The 11392-nt window shown below is 42.0% G+C and overlaps 1 protein-coding gene across 2 annotated transcripts; it reads right to left on the reverse strand.

Moving 5' to 3' along the window:
• Nucleotides 1-951: 951 nt before the first annotated feature.
• On the reverse strand, nucleotides 952-11341 carry LOC148901466 (uncharacterized). Of its 2 annotated transcripts, XM_088987488.1 has the most exons (14): nucleotides 11204-11341; nucleotides 10284-11099; nucleotides 9500-9919; nucleotides 8127-9416; nucleotides 7948-8028; nucleotides 7718-7888; nucleotides 7235-7351; nucleotides 7033-7152; nucleotides 6893-6949; nucleotides 6104-6808; nucleotides 5323-6013; nucleotides 3463-3593; nucleotides 2508-2561; nucleotides 952-2201 (listed from the first exon to the last, which is right to left on the reverse strand). In XM_088987488.1, exons 1-14 carry the CDS (start codon nucleotides 11204-11206, stop codon nucleotides 2073-2075), a joined length of 4785 nt encoding a protein of 1594 aa, XP_088843614.1. In that variant the 5' UTR covers nucleotides 11207-11341; the 3' UTR covers nucleotides 952-2072. The 2 variants fall into 2 exon arrangements, with proteins under 2 accessions (XP_088843614.1, XP_088843622.1); XM_088987496.1 differs by lacking the exon at nucleotides 2508-2561.
• Nucleotides 11342-11392: the final 51 nt, after the last annotated feature.

Below are 11392 nucleotides of genomic sequence, written 5' to 3' on the forward strand. Positions count from 1 at the left end.
AAGAATCTAATTAAAATTGTTTATAAATCTTTGTTAAATTGCAGGATGTTAACTCATTCACTGCCAGACATGCAAATGTGTCCACTCCAGTGCCAGGTGTTTTTTCACTCAAATTCCTGGACCCACATAATATTGCGTTTTAGGACGACATAAACATGCAACGCAATGTAAGAAATCTTAGACCTTCTACTTTCATTAGAAAAAAAAGAGTTAATTCCCAAGTGATATGGGTCTGGAGTAACAAGAGGTGCAAGTGGGGGTGGCTGTAGAAAAGGCAAATGCACTTTTTAGTAAAAGCACAGAGAAAAACAATTCCTTCTCATTGGCTCTTCTTTTTTTTTGCTTCATTTTAGTGGACAATGTGCTACCCCTGATGTGCCGTCATCTGGCAGCATATGCTACAGACATACAGATGTACATGTACATGAAGCTAATTACAGCACATTAGTAAATGGTGATCATTTTTCCCCCAAGGACTAAAGAATATATGTCCCCGAGTTTTGTTTTGTTCCATTACCTGTGTTCTCTACCATTTGTGTTAAAATTCTTGTGGCTTGAAGGTTTCCAAATTGGCGCATCAACGCCATTGTATTTTTTGTATTTGTTAGCATTAGGCATAGTCGTCCACATCACTACTGTTCTCCCTCTCAAATATGGCACTCAAAATGGCGATCAGGTGCCGGTAAGGAGTATTAGCAGGTGTAGTGAATATCTTTATTAAGTTCATAGAGTTGCTTGTTCTGTAGCCACAAGGAGACAAAAGCTAGTGTCTTGTTGTGCCGGTCCCAAGCCCAGATAAAAACAGAGGGTTGTGTCAGGAAGGGCATCCTACGTAAAAGGTTGGCCAAAACAAACATGTGGATCAAACCTCTGAAGATGGAGGACACTGATTCGCAGTGGCGACCCCTTGAAGGGAAAAGCCGAAAGGAAAAGAAGAAGAAGAGGCTAGAGAGTCTTTATTTGAGCAACACTTGTGGCAACGTGTAATCCCTTGTAATTATATTTAGTTGGACAGTAAATTTCAACTGGGGTTGGCAACAACAGTTTCACATCATTTTCTTAACTTTTAAAAACATTTGTTCAGAATTCTTGACTATTCACCAAAGTGTTGCTTACAATGAGGTGAGTTGAGTTCCCTGCCACCATCCAGCACTTATAGCTCAGATTTTTGCACGCATGTTGGTTTACAGCTGCACACACTTGTGTGGCATCCTTTTATTCTCTGTACAGTTGCAAATTGTCAATGGCAAAACAACAATATCCATCGTTGGTAGAAAAATACAACGGCCATACCGTGGTTACTCTACACCCGTATAGAAGTGGCAAAAACATGTTACTGTATGTCAATTTTGGGAACCAAACACAGTCGTGTGCAAACATGACATCTGCTTAATCTTTTATATGGGATTGTGTGCAAAATACTGAAAAACTCAAGTAGATTCCGTTTGATGTCCATCACAACATGTTCAATGTCCTTGCTCATATTTGGCTTGTTGTGGGGGTTTAAATGTGTCGCCACGTGATGCTGTTAGTGTCGGTTTCATTAAATTAAAAAATGTAAATAAAATTCTTGAGTGTCACAGCATTCGGAGGCAGCAGCAGTCGAGCTCTTCGGTGAATTAGTAAGTTCCACCATGTTCGTCTTTGTTGATCGCAATGTATACACGTGGCTTGAATTTGCAAAAAAAGTGATCAAATTCCGTAGTATGCACGTCCAAAAAGGCCCTTTCAACGCTAAATACTGTCATTGATGGTCACCTGCGTTCACGCAAAACGTGGCAGGAATCCTACACTTTTTTTTCAGTCTTCAAGTTATCACATAGAGGTCCAGTGTCCCACAAGAGTCCCCAAAATGCTCACTGGACAGTCAAGATAATGTATTCTTGGTGTGTTGACCTGAGCCGGTCCAATGTGATGACACCATCACCCGTGTGATGCTAGGATGCTGTTCGAGGGCATGAAATAGTTGTTCGTATAAAGGTCAACGATTGATGAATTAAGACACATGAGTATCCATAAATTTGTTTTTCTAGAAATAAGCACATTATATAATTAATCCAGGGCAGTGCAATTCAGAGGCGATCTGTCCGAGATGGAGGCGTATACACAGTGTGTACACTGTTTGAAGTCAGCCCATTGGATCCCAGTGTTTGGATGCTAATCGTAACCGGCGAAATCAGTTCCACATTTTCCAGGACACACTGTCAAACAGACAATTCGAATATCAGGTTTGTTTAAAGAGGTTGCAAATCTGCTTTCAAAAAGGAATCACCCTCCCACAGTTTGACTTAAGCCACAGTTTCTTCTCCTCAGGGAGCTCAAAATCATATCTGCTACTGAGGCTATCTTACTTCACACAGTGATGATGTTGCGCTTAATAGACTTACACTTTACAAATCAAAATCTTGAATACATTAGAACAATGGGATCATATAGAGATTCACCCCCCAAAATGAAATAATAACTTTCATGATGATATTAAAAATAACAAATTACGATTGACACACCTTAGTGCATGCTGAGCTCATCACAGACTTGTAAAAGTCCCCATTCAGCAGCACCTGAAAGTGCAGGAACTTGTCAGCAGACATATGGTCAATCATATTGTTTTAAAAATCTTGCTTCAGACTTACAAATATTGTATTTTGATGCTTGTGTATTTTCAAATCCCATTGGCGTAGCGGTACCAACTTCAAAAATATTTGAAAGTGTATTAAAGTACAATATAAAGTGTATTTTATATTGCAAGCAGTGCATCCAAATGCATGGCTTCAGGTGGGTAAAATAGGGCAAACCACTACTTCAATGATGATTCAATTCAAATGTATTGGACAGAAAACTCCAATAAAAATTGGACTATGGGCGATTTTACACAGTGGTATGTCTGCTACGAACTTTATCAAATGTCTCGTCAATCCCCAGTCCCCCCCCCTCCCCAACACACACATAGAGCTGGTCATAATGTTACATCACAATCTCTTCTGCCACAGTGCCTCATACAAAGCCGCAGTAGCTAAAAATAGTTTTTTTATTTTTTTTAATTTCATGTTATTTGGTCAAGTGGTTGCACACATAAAAATATTTTTTATCAACATACAGTACATTTTTGAATAGTTGTATGGTCTACAGTTTACAATCTAGTTTGGATCAAAATCTATCTGGATCCATATAATTTCGTTTAATAAAACCACATGACAAAATAAAATGGAATAGTATATTATAAGGGAAATACAACTGAACTGTGGTGCACTAGGTTTAAAAAAATGTGATTATAAGACTACTCTAAAATGTATCTGGATCCAAATGATTTGATTTTGTGCAACCCCTTGACCAAATAAAACTGATTACTTCAAAGGTAAAGACAACTGAACGGTGCCGTACTTGATTAAAACAATCATAATCCATGATAATGCAGCTGACAGCGACACGAATGGCTCTGATTTGGATGTTTGTTGTGCCTACCCTGTAACCATACACAAAGGTTCCATGACTGCAGCCCAGCTCATCCAGAAGAGGCCTTTCCCAGCCAATCAGGAGACCGCTCTGACCCACTTGTTTGATGACTTCCACGAAGCACACCTCCGCTGGAGCGTCTGGAAGATATCACACGAAAGTCAGGGAGATCACAAAGACTGAATACATGCAGTATTTTTTCCTTCCGTTTTTTTTCTCATAACATGAATTATTCAAAACAGTTGGCTAAGGAGAATAAAAATTGCAAAGTTATGAGATAAACTCCACAAGAATTAATCTTCCGTGTCAAGTTGATACAGGGTGTCCCCCGAAAACTGTCACCATTTGATGTCTAAGTAATAAATTATTGATCAAAATTCCTACAACGTATTCAACTCGATACAGTTTTTATTGGTGATTTCACAAAACTTCAAAAATGTTAAATAGGCGCACCGCAGAGGCAAGACACATGTTTCTCCTGTCGCCTCTTATTTTGTTGTGCCCTGTAAAAATCTGCTCTCCAGCTGGTATATTTTTCTTGAATTACCTTGATACGTACAAGCTCACTTTTGACGGTTTGACCATATTTTGACTGAAAAATGGCTTTCAATTGCTCGGGAATAACATTCGTTAACTTCATTTTTTTGTAATCGTAGTAGTAATACTGAACTAACTTTAAATTGAAAATGAATTTAATTTAATTATTACATGTTTTTATACTCATCTGGTGAAAACTCGAAGATTTCCATGACAACAGTTTCTTATTAGACCATGAAATTGTGTTCATTTTGGGCAAACAGTTATCCTAATATGCTGTTTGCTTAATTAGCGAACTGGATTTTGTGAGCACATGCATGCACAAATCCAAGGTCCAATTAGACAGCTCTGGAAAAGAGACCGACAATGCCACCACATTGTTATTGCAACTTTAAGAACTTTGAGTGTTAGTCATTTTCTACAAATGGCTTTGTGATTGTGGGACAAGCAAGGCAAGCACATTCATCCCAAAACAAGTCATTTTATTATTTGTTTAATTCTGCTGTGGTCTCTAATTTTTTTTGAGCACTTTAAAATAAAAGGTGTGGTTATTTGGAGTCAATAAAGGTTGACAAATGATGACATCATTCACTGTACTCCATGAAATTGAAAGTAGCCTCCAAACAAAAAGACACCCATACAAAAAATAAGGAACTCCACAAATAACAATTTTACTTTTGTTAACCCATTCACTGCCATCCCTGAATTTATTCGGGAATTGAAAATATAACATAGAGCGCCATTCCCGAATTTGCTCGGGTTTTCTTTTTTCTTGCTGGGGTGCCGATAAAGTGCTGGCAGAGACCTCTGGCAATGTTTTCCCGTCCACAAGGGGGCATCATTTTCCATGTTAGCGCTTTGTTCCAGCTTCAGCTGTTGTTATAGCGCTATATAAACAAATACAGTAAAGTCTCGTTATATCGATATCGGATATATCGATAGTCCCGGTTATATCGATACTATTTCTATGCACGTACGGAGAAAATTACATGCAAACAGGGTCGGATATATCGATAGTCCCGGTTATATCGATATTTTTTCGGACTCCCTTGAATATCGATATAACGAGACTTTACTGTATGTATGTATTGCATTGTATTTTGGACAGCCGCCCTCATTTCCACCTCATCTAACTCCAGACCCATATAACCTAGGAATTAACATTTTCTTACGCTGCATTGAAAGTTTATGTAGTCCTAAAGCTCAATATTCTGATGGTCCTGGAATTTGAGTGACAATGGCAAAAACTGGCACTGGAGTGGACACATTTTTGCACGTCTGGCAGGGAATGAGTTAATGTGTCAGTTCAGTGTTGGTGAACGTTCATATTACCTGGCTTGGGTCTTGAAGATGTCAACTTCTCTGAGGAAACATGGAACTTATTTGATGATCTCTCAGAAGGCGACTTGCATGTAGTGAAGTCCGAGGCATCACACACACCATTAGGTTTTATAACCTTGCTGAAAACGTCAGCTTTGTGGACAGTCGTTTCAATCGGGGCACTTGTGTCTGAGGCAGTGCTTTTCGGATTTGCATCAGAACACACAAAGGCGCCAGAGTCAGTACATTTTGAGGTCATTAAAGCTAAGGAAGTGGAATGTTCAGCATTAGCCTCGTCAGGAGGAATGTGTTTTTTCGGTTTGGGGGTCATTGTTACATTGGAGTCACTGCTTGAGGTCCAGTTGATTTTGCATGCGGCAGCACTGCTCATCATTGAGTTAGTAGCGGGGCTTGTGATGGATGCCTCGCCTTTATAATGACGGTTCTCCAACAAGTGAGGTGGGAACGTCATGTGAGCACATCTTGCGGTGACTGCATTAAAAAGTGATGTTGTCTGCTGTTTTTCCATAAGAGGTGGCAATGTCACCAGTGAAGGGTGCTTGGTCGTGCTTGAAAGGGGACCACTCAGGGGAGCAAAGGCATCGAGGCCATGCAACTTTTTCTGGGAAGACATGGTCGGGGATGCTGGAGCTGAGAATGACATTCTTCTGGAGTGCTCTACTCTTCCTCTCTCCAACACAACCTTGGAATTCAACCAGAAAGAGACATATTCGATTTATCATGACTATAGTTCTCAATTCAATCAGATGAAACACCCGCCCTATAGCTTTACCTTACAACGACTTAGCAGAGTCTCCTGTAACTGCTCTTGGAGGTTAATGATCTTCTCAGGACTGCTCAGCCTCTCGCTTACACTGACATGTCCCATCAAGGGTGGAGATGCAAGACTCAGAATAGACCCGCTTGCGTCACACACATTAGATGGGCTCAGGCATGCCTCAGGTCTTATATCCAGAGCTCTTTTTTCAGGTCCAGCAGCAGAAACAGGAAGCTCCTTTGCAATGGTTTGTACGGTACTATGAACTTCATTCTCACGTTCCAATGACGATGGCACTTGATTGTCCACACTTGGCACAGGTGAGGTGGCATTTTTGCAACTTCTTTTTACAGCTGGAGCTGGCACGCACGTGACATCACTGCAGCAATCATGGACTTTTATTGTTGACTCTTCCAAAGAAGTCTGTTTTGTTCCTTTCCGGTCTCTGCAGTCATCGTAGGAATCATTCTGTGTGTGGCTACTTGTATAGTTGAGGAATTTGGAAAAAAATCCTGGAGCGAGCCCATGATCCTGACCTTTTGCAAAGCTTCCTGGTAAGAATGCAGCAGCGTACTCAAACAGTACCGTGTCCCTGAGCAACTCATCTGTGCGTTGTCTTAGTCTAAAATCCACAACACTGTGTCTTTGCAAATGCTTCATCATCTGTGCCAATAAGCTGTTTCTCTCTTGACATTTCAGCACCAAGCAGGAAAGTTTGGCCTGCCATTGGATGACACATTTGTCAGTTCTGATCTCAGAATGACAGAAGGACATTCCGCTGAAGCGATCTAAGACTTTCCTCACCTTTAAGGGAATTAAATCCACATCAGTCTGGCTCTTTGTTTTCTGGAGTGCATCATACTACAAAGGGAAACAAATAATGTACATGTATGCCATACACTGGAAAGACTTTAGATTGAGACCAAAATCACACATTTGCCCACCTTGGCTTGGACTTCATTGTAACGTGTGCGGAGGGACACAAGCGCAGTGATGTCATCTAAGTTGTCCTGCCCTTTTTTTAGAGCAATATACTCCAAGTTCAGCTCCTCCAGAGCTACCGTCTATGGAGTCAAACGCACATCGGGTTTGACAACAGTATGCAAGAACAATTGACCAAAGCAAAATGCGTTTCTACACCGTGACCTTGGCTTTGAGCTGCGCTGCGACGATCTTGTGTTGGTCCTCAATTTCTGACTTCTGTAACATAATGGCAGCTTTTTCCTTGACGAGGATGGACACTTTGCTTTGTAACTCTTTCACCTGAAACAGTCAACAGTTTTATCTTACAGAGCAATAAAATAAACAATGATGAGCGGCCTGGTAGTCGAGTGGTTAGCATGCTGACTTCACAGAGGTCGTGAGTTCAAGACCCGCTTCGGCCTCCCTGTGCCGAGTTTGCATGTTTTCCCCAGGCCCGTGTGGGTTTCCTGCGGGTCCTCCGGTTTCCTCCCACATTTGAAAAACATGCAAGGCAGGCTGACTGAACACTCCAAATTGTGCCTCCGTGAGAGTGATTAGTTATTTGTCTCTGTGTGCTCAGCGATTGGCTGGCAACCAAATGGATGGATGGACAAATAAAAGAATAATAATACATAGGTAAATTCAGAAACAGTAGACAGTAGTTACCTGTGTGGAAAGGTGTCCATTTTCCGTACAGATGTTGTCTGCCTGGTTGATGAACTCAGTCAATCTCTTAACCTCATCGGCTGCTTGGGATGCTTTCCTCTCTGCATTTTGCCTTCTGCCTTCTGACTGACTCAACTGCATGCGTAACTCCGTGATCCGCCAATCTGAGATCTACACAAAATTTTCATTTTCAATCGAGTACAAGAAGAAAACATGGTGTTTAGACTGACCTCTGCATGTCTTTGTTCCACTTCTTGTGAGTTCTTCAGTTCTCTGATAACTTCAATCTCACCCACCAGCTCACTTGGTTCCTGATTTTTCATTGAAATAAACAAATGTTGTGAAAACAATCTTGTCATGATTAAATGCTGATACCAACCCAAGGCGACTTTCCCATGTGTCTTCATACCTGCAGAGTGCTGTCGCCGAACTTTGTTCCATTTAATTTGTTTTCGTCTTTAGTCTTCTTCTGGTTTGATGTATTGTATTGCGTGTGGCTGTGAGGACAAATTTGTTGGTCACTTATTTGTTCTTTTTGAGATTGAAGTAATTTCACTATCTGCGCTTCCTCCTGTTTCAAACATCTGACTGAATGTTCAGTTTTTTCTTTTTCATCCTTCAGATTATTAATTGACTGGAGGAGCGCCTCATAGTTTCCTTGTAAATGGCAACATGGTTGATTCTTATCTGTTGCCTGTTGGAGAGAACCCATTAGTTTGTCTGGTTCTAGTTTCAAATCCAGGACTTTCTGACTCAATTGCTCCTTCTCTCGCTGCAAATGTTGCACTGTCTGTGCAGTATGTTTAAAGGCCTCTTTACCATTTGACAGTGACTCGAACAGTTTCTCTTTTTCTCTTTCAAGGCCCGAAAAAGACTCAGTGAGCTTCAGTTTCTTTTCTTTCAGATCACTCACAGACTTTGAAAGACGAACTTGCACATCCTTCAGTCCACTGAGCACACGGATTATTTGGTCCCTCTCTTGCTTGAGACCATCCAGAGATCGAAGGATCCCATCTTTTTCTTCCTTGAGTGCCCAAATCGTCAGAGTTAAGTGCTGTTTCTCCTCAGTCTGCATTCGTACTGACAGAGAGAGGGCTCTCTGTTCCTTTCTGAGCATTTCAGTGCGGCCATACAACTGTCTTTGCTCAACTCTCAGACTCTGGATGGACGTGGTGAGCTGCTCCACGTTATCACTATCTGACTTCACGAGGAGACAACTTTGTGGCGTGTAAACAGGCTTAAGAAATGTACTCTCGTTCCCTGGTGGTGGACATGATATCAATTGTAGTTTGTCTTGCTCTAGTCCCACACTCTCTGGGTGGCTTTCTTGACAACTTTTAATGTTTTTTTGTTTATGACAATGCTCGTCTAACTTCTGTCGCAGGTCCATGATTGTATTGAGATCATCCTCAGTCTTTCTGGTGAGTTCTGTGATGAGACAACTGTGCTCTTGCTTCACTTGTTCCAGCTTGGCCTTGTCTTCCTCCAGATTCAAAATATTTGCCCTCAGCTGAGATCGCTCGCTCTTCATTTCTTCCTCATTGAGCCCAATGTGAGTAAGCAGCTCCTCGATGCGGATAGCCAAGGCTCGGTTCTCCTGATTGAGGGCGTGGAGAAGACTGTTGTGGTCTGTGACATCTTCTTGGACAGGAGATGACTGGATGGCAACAGTTTCATTACTGGTTAATCTTGCGGCAAACTGAAAAAAAGCAGCACTCTGTTACGTATGTTAGTTATAAAATTTGATCAACACTGTAGATACAATATGTGAAAATATAACACCTGCTTCTCGTCTCTTTGGTTCCTGAGTTGCTGTTTTAGTTGCGTGTTCTCCTGAGCCATGACCTGCAGCTGCTGCTTTGATTGCTGAAGTGAGGCCTCCAGGTGTTCACATTGTTCTCCGAGACCCTCGAGGTCTTCACCGAAACCTAAGCTTTTGTATGCCTCCCTCAGGGCTTCAGATTCTTCGCTGTGTGTGTCCTCCACATTAAAGCCCCCCTGGGAGCCGCAGTCTTCTTTTGTCTCTGAAGCCAAGTTGAGGTTTTGGCGACTAAGGTGAGGAAAAACGCTTAGGGAGCCATTTTTACATGTATAGAGAGGCTCATGTTTGGCAGTAATGGTGGGAGCTTGTGCGGCACTCTTGGCGCTCGCTGCTGTAGCTTGGTGGTGGAGAGCTGGAACTGGATTGTGCAAACCTACCACCTTGTAGAGCAAAAAGAACGTTGGATTAATGGAGTGAGTTTTCGTTTAATCTACAAATATGGAAAATCTTCCCGGACTGCATGATCAGTAATGTGAACTAAATAACCAGCCATCCATTTTTAAATAGTATTTAGCGCATTAAAGTTGCCATTGAGCGGGAGCCTCTTGACATGGAATGGGGTGGGGTGTAGCACAATACAAGAAGGATTTACTGTTAATAACAGTACTCAGTCTTAGCTGAGACAAGTATGTTCACCCTCTTGAGTATATGTCAGAAAATGGAAATCACACACACATGCGCACACACACACACACACACACACACACACACACACACACAAATAAATAAATAAAAAATGAACACCATTTCCGAGGTTCCTTCTGGATGAAGTACAACTGTAATTGTGTCAATGGCAGCAGAGTAAATATCAGTAGAGATTGCAGACGACTGACTGGGAGTTTGTTTAGTTGGATCCTTAAGGTCATGTTTGAGTTTGTTGTTTTCCACTCTTAGCTCTTCCATTTCCTTCATCAGGGCACTTTCAGACAAGCTATGCTGTTGGAGCTTAAACTTCATCTCTTCCACTTTGCAACAGAGAAAAACGCTGCTCTCCTGGGCCTCCTGCAGCTGCTCTATCAACATCCTATGCTCTGCAAGCCCACTTTCCTCTCTCTCCAGAAGCACCTTGAGATCATCCTGCAGGGTCACGATGAAACCTTGCAACCTGACATCATTCGAGTTCAGTTTGGTGTCAGTCCGCCTTTCGTTTTCAGCTGTTCCATTGTCCCCCTCCTTCTTTGCATCTCGTTTCCCTCCATTATGTGGCTGCTGTTGCCTCCTTCTGCCTTCATCTACCTCTTCTTCACCTTCACACTCTTCTCTAGCACCTGGCTCCTGCCAAGGTGTTTCAGTCAAGCGGGGTACAATTCGGACCGCGCTCAATGCTGCGACATCAGTGGCTACAGTCACGGTGATGTCCAGTAGCTGCTTTTCTAAGATGTAGATGCGCTTCTGCAGGGTCTCCTCTCTGTCTCTTGCTAGACTGAGCTTGTGGTGGAGCTGGCGTTTGAATTGATCAAAGTATTGGGACTGGTGACTCATCTCATCCTCTTTGTCTTTCAGTGTCCTCTGACAACGCTGCAGTCGCTCTCGCCATACACATTGCACTTTGTCACAAGTCTGGACAGAATATTGTGTGTTAGTATTCTGTTTTTCGTCTGTCGCGTCCTCAAACTACCGCTAAGAAGATAATAAAATGACAAAAACGCAGAGCTCTGACTCACCATGGTCCTAATCTCCTATATCGGCGCGCAGGGTTTTCTCTGATCAAACCTCTGGTAGTATTACATGCTGGGATGTTGTGGGAGTTACACACAAGTGACTCTTGCTGCAGGCTCCTCCCTGCACTCTGTTACTCTCTGATCTAACCACCACAATACAGGGAAAAAGTCATCCAACTTCTAAGTCTTTCT

This window comes from Hippocampus bargibanti, linkage group LG02, assembly GCF_051943395.1.
Source record: "Hippocampus bargibanti isolate YZ-2025 linkage group LG02, ASM5194339v1, whole genome shotgun sequence".
Taxonomy (NCBI): Eukaryota; Metazoa; Chordata; class Actinopteri; order Syngnathiformes; family Syngnathidae; genus Hippocampus; species Hippocampus bargibanti.